We start from the raw sequence: 5,488 nt of genomic DNA on the forward strand, positions 1-5,488 counted from the left end.
ACCCTTGGGGAAACCTAGGAGTAATGGTCACAGTCTGGACACCCTAGTTGTGAAGTAGTTTTTCCTAATGCTAAGCCTGAAACCATCTTCCAGGTATTTGTGACCATTACTCCTAATTTTCCCCAAGGGTGCCATGGTGAACAGTTGTTCACCGAGCCCTAAACGTTGAGACAAGTTAAGATGTTGAGACAACTTTTGGTTGCAAAAATAACTTGAAGGACTATGTTGAGTCTTGAATAACTAATTGTTTAAAAAATATGTATGATGTGGCATACTGGCTAGGAAAGACTTCCTGAAATAAAGAGAACTAATTGTAAAGAATCGATTGCATTTAAGGCACTAACGACCTACCATTGCATGAACTACAAATTGTGTAAACATATGGCTAGCTTTAATGTAAAAGCAGCTTTTGTGCACCACTCTACTGCTGTGGTTTTATTTCTCTTAGGAGGATGATGGACTTCCAGTACATCTTAAGGGTGGGGTAAAGGATCATCTGCTGTATAGGACCACAGTGGCAATTACAGTTTTTGGTAAGCCTTAATATTAAATTTTGATTAAGCAATTTGTTTTAGTTCTTAAAAGATGTATATTTTAAGTTTGTCTTTGATGGCAGTTGTAAATCTTGTGCAGCTCTTTCAACTGAGTCTACATTTCTAGACTTCAGCAAGGCCTTTAATACTGTTTCCCATGAGATCCTTTCAATTAAGCTGGAGGGTGGTGGCGTAGACCAGTCTACAGTGAGGTGGGTTGCCAGTTGGCTCAGAGGCTGATCTCAGAGAGTTGTAATTGATGGGATGGCCTCATCCTAGACCATCTCCAGTGGTGTCCCCCAGGGATTTGTGCTTGGGCCCATGCTCTTTAACATCTTCATCAATGACTGTGGATAAGAGGGTGGAAAGTGCAGTGACTAAGTTTGCGGATGACACCATGCTGTGGGCACATCTGAGGATAGAATAAGGATCCAGGAGGACCTTGACAGGCTGGTCCTATGGGCTGAATGTAATCAGGTGAGGTTCAATAGGGTCAAGTGCCAGGTCCTTCATCTGGGTAGTAAGAACCTTCACCACAACTATATGATGAGTGGTGGTCCACTGGCTGGCACTGCATCTGAAAGGGACCTGGGAGTGACAATCGACCAGAAGATGACTGGGAGCCAACAGCGCGATGAAGTCGCCAGCAGGGCAAATAGAAATCTGGCGTGTATCAGCCAATGTGTTGCAAACAGATCCAGAGAGGTACTTCTCCCCCTCTATTTGGCATTGGTGAGGCCACAGCTGGAGTACTATGTCCAGTGCTGGGCACCGCACTTCAGGAAGGATGTGGATTAGCTTGAAAGGGTACAGAGAAGGGCAGCCCACATAATTAGGGTCCTGGAGGATAAGCCCTATGAGGAGAGACTCTGGGAACTGGGTTTGTTCGGTCTGAGCAAGAGAAGACTAAGAGGTATCTTGATAGCTGCCTGTAAGTATGTCCGGTGAACACCAAGATCTTTTGGAGCAACTCTTCAGAAAGGCACCCTCAGGGTGGACCAACAGGCACAAGCTAGTTGAGGAAAAATTTAGGTTGGACATTAGGAAAAACTTCTTTTCCATAAGGGTATCTGGAACACGCTCCCAGCAGAGGTGGTGCAGTCACCATCCTTGGAGGTGTTTAAGAGGAGGATGGACAAGTACCTCGTTGAGCTCGTTTGAGACCAATAACCTCCTGCCCATGGCAGGGGGTGGACTTAATGATCTTACAGGTCCCTCCTGATCTTTTGATTCTATGATTCTATAATTGTCTGCCATAACAAAGCTAAGCATCTTTCCAATAAATGTAAACTAAACTTTTATATTCATTCTAATTTTTGTTAATAGAAAACCACTCTTTTCCTGTTGAGCATATACACAGAGGAACCTGGATACTTTGCAGGGTTAGGGTTCCCTCCCCACCCCTCCCCCACATGGAAGATGAGGGTTTTTTAATTAAGCAGGGATATATAGAGCTGAAGCAAAATGTCTGCGTGGGACCACATTGTTGTACTCTGGCTGTTTACTGTGGCCTTTATTGCAAAGAGTGATGCTTCTGGTATTTACTGCCTTTTCTGGATAGAATCTATTTTTGTTATGGATTCTTATTCTGAAGGGAATTACTTTTTCATATTTTGGAGTTCTAAGTTGTCATGAATTGCTCAAAAGAAGGACTAAATAGCCGTTTGTAGCTAATATACATTTGCTACTAAGTATTAGGGGTGTGCAAAGTGGGTTGTATTTGATTCAGATCTGGGGGACAGTGATCCAATTTGCTGATTTTTGGATCACCATCCCTGATTCTGATTCCCACACTCCATCCACCCCACCATCTCAGCGTTCATGAGCCACGCCTCATACCTTGAGGTACTTGGAAAAAACATATCAAGTTGTGTTTATGGCCAAATCATCAAAACTCTCCAAATTGATTCAGAGGCATCCGATTCAATTTGGAGAGATTAAAGGGTCTCCTGATTTCAATTTGGATTAGGAGATTTGGCTGCCCTGCTGAATCTCCTCTGAATTGAATTGGCGACTGAAGCTTTGCACAGCTCTACTAAGTATGGCAGATATTAGTCATGTCTCTTAGAGAAGCCAACAGCCTCTAGACTGCAATTAACAAGTTACAAAATAAGGGCAAACCTGAAGCAAATTGGCTTGCTTATCTCTCTAAACTTTCTAATCATGTTTCTTTCACTTCAGGAACAATGTACGCTGTTTACGAGCTGTATGTAGCTGGGATGCCGAAGAAATGATTCCAGTTTACAAGATGACTCCTTAACTAGCCTGTCTCCATTCCGATCTGTGAAACTCTTCAAGAATACCTTGTCTTAACAAAAAATGGCTGGTTTCATGTTTGGAATCAATATTTAACTGTAATGGGTTTAACTGTAACCAATAAAGCAGTTATTACATTGCTTTGTGGTCATCTGGAATACATTAAGCATATTCTATGTTCTTAGAGTTCATTTTATTACCTTTGCACCGTGGAGTAGCCATTTCAATTGTGATTGATTTTGTATTCAGGTACTACTTGGATTAAGAAGAAATCCTTTTCCTTCTAAACTGTAAGGCTGGCAAATTTGTAGCAAGAAATCCACAAATTAAATAACTTGAGTGCTGGGGAAAGTGTGAAATTTCTACCTGCTCATACTTACAAAGTTTAAGTCAATGAAACCAGAGCTCAGTCTCTTTTTTTTTTAATATGAGCCAGATTTAGTCAATTTTGAAGAGTTAAAAGTATTTTTTATTAAAATGACTTGACTTCCTAGCTACTTGTCAATATGTTAGGCATCTCCTGTATCACTGCTTCATCCTTACCTGCACAATGCTATCGTTAGGCCTGTAAGAGAACACACACCTACTCATGTTTCATGCTTGAATAAAAGCAAAGAACTGAGTTTATATCTGATTTTTTTTCCTCGAGCGCTACTGAATAGAATCCCAGATCTCTGTGTTTGAGAAATCTATTAATTTTATTTCTGTGGGACTGCCCTGTGTGTGTACTTGAAAAGTGTTCTTATTTCACTGCAGTTGAAATAAATGGGCCGTTCCGTTTGTTCAGAACTTAGTTTTAACACAGAGGACCAAACCAGGATTTTGAATTAGCAGTTTTGTAGACAAGCAGACATTAGGAGGCTTGCTCCCAACTAATCAGTTCAAATCAAAGTGAAATATTTGGGTAGCTAGCTGGTCAGGTGACCTGAGGAAAAATGGCATCAGTGGTGCTTTTACTAAAGCTCATTCAAGCTTCAGTTAAAGTGCCCTTACCACCATATTTTAGCATGGGGATGCTGATGCACATGAAGCTGGAGTTTGCTGGAGTGTGGTAGTTGAGTATGCTCCCATGTGTTGTGATTATAGTGCATCACAACAGTTTCTCTGCATGTGTACAGGTGCCCATGATACCTGAAAGCTTGTTCAACAGCGCTCCTAACTATACAGTAGATCTAATAAAATACCACAAAAAAAATCTTACCTCTTACCTATACTAACATTCAGCCCCAAAAGAGTATTGAACCCAAGGACGAGAATACTTTGGGAGCTTAAAAGGCATGTCAGGAGGCAAAAAGCAGGAGAGAAAAGATGCAAACACTGCTGGGGGGCACTGTAGTAGCAAGGAATTAAGCAAGATATGCCTAGATGATTCCAGCAAGTGAGTCACTCCCCACATAGTTTAGAAGTATCTTCATCTCCTTTCTGTGCAGATTTAATCACTTTCAATAAGCTGACCTATTTGAGCCTTGCCTTACAAAGCAAATTTTTCATCTGAATTGTTTGATGTCCTTCTATGAACTTTCCTCACTATTTCCTTCTTGAAGCATGGACAGCAGATCAAGCTTGTATTCTAGCTGCAGTCTTTCCAGTAGCATAGGCAGGGTTCTTGTTTCTACCCTTAATACATCCAAAAGTTGCACTTGTCCCTTTTGCCACAGTAATGCACTGAAAGCTCTTGTTCAGGTATTTCTATCCAGTAAACTTTACATACTTTTTCAAGACTTACATCCAAGGCATTTTCTTAACCTACAAGCTTCATTTTGGTGCTCGTGATGTATTCACTGCGTGACGTCAGTGTGTGCAAGTAGGCAACCAATAGACAGTGTACAAATAGGAAAGAAAGTTAAGGATTTTTCAAGTTGGTTTTACTTGGAATGTTATATTGAAAAATTAAAGTCCTCAAAAGTCCTATAAAAGAACTAGTGTATGTACAAAGCTATAGGCACAAGTTACTGTGAGATAAACTAAGGTGGGAGACCTGCAGCACATCATCTGCTGTGCACCAAGTGCCTGGCTGCATATTTTTCACATGGTAAATAAAGGCTAAGCCAGGGTAATCTACCCCTCTTTTAGAGGGATAAGCTACTGCAGGGCCTGAACCCGTACTTGTTCAGGTAAATATGTAGGAGCTTTGCTTTGGAAGCCTGTGGTCAAAAATAATAGGCAGCAATGCAGAAGAAGTTTCTTCAACATGAAGTGTCATTAGCAGGGATCCTGGTTTTCTCTGATTAAAAAAACACAAATTCTCTGCCAAAAAATCACAGCTCCCTGCCCCCAACAGCAGGCAGCTGCAGCAGAAGCAGCATGGAGCCGGCTCCCCTACTGCTGCTATCTGCTCAGGCAGGACTGGGGCTGGCTCCTGGCTACCCCCAGCCATGACCCACAACCTCCTAGACCTGCCAGAGAGGCTCCCAGACCCCTGCAAGCCCCACTTACCTCAGGCTTCAGGAGCAAAGAGTGAAGCTGAACTGAGCAGAACCGTGGCTGACAGAGTCTCGGGCCCTGCCCTTCCTTCTCCCCTTCCTTCTCAAGGCAGGGCTGGGGGTTTCCCGTCCTGTTTGCAAACAGATTTTGCAGGCTGGAGCTCAACCAGCCTGCAGAGCTCTTTGCAAAAGCAAGGAATCCGTAGGTTTCTCTGCTAAAAGGAGACAAATCCATGTTTTCTCTGATAAAAAGGGGAAATCCATGGTTTTCTCTGT

The 5,488-nt window shown here is 42.3% G+C and overlaps 1 protein-coding gene across 1 annotated transcript in view; it reads left to right on the top strand.

Moving 5' to 3' along the window:
• Positions 1 to 2,929, top strand: part of LOC109299937 (cytochrome c oxidase subunit 7A2, mitochondrial) — a 6,041-nt gene extending 3,112 nt beyond the window's left edge. Inside the window, exons 3-4 of the mRNA XM_019520464.1 lie at positions 449 to 533; positions 2,715 to 2,929. Of these exons, the coding sequence (XP_019376009.1) occupies positions 449 to 533; positions 2,715 to 2,767 (138 nt within the window). The 3' untranslated portion in view covers positions 2,768 to 2,929. The remainder of the gene's footprint in view (positions 1 to 448; positions 534 to 2,714) is intronic.
• Positions 2,930 to 5,488: the final 2,559 nt, after the last annotated feature.

Source organism: Gavialis gangeticus, unplaced genomic scaffold (assembly GCF_001723915.1).
Source record: "Gavialis gangeticus isolate Ggan-Ray unplaced genomic scaffold, GavGan_comp1, whole genome shotgun sequence".
Classification (NCBI taxonomy): Eukaryota; Metazoa; Chordata; order Crocodylia; family Gavialidae; genus Gavialis; species Gavialis gangeticus.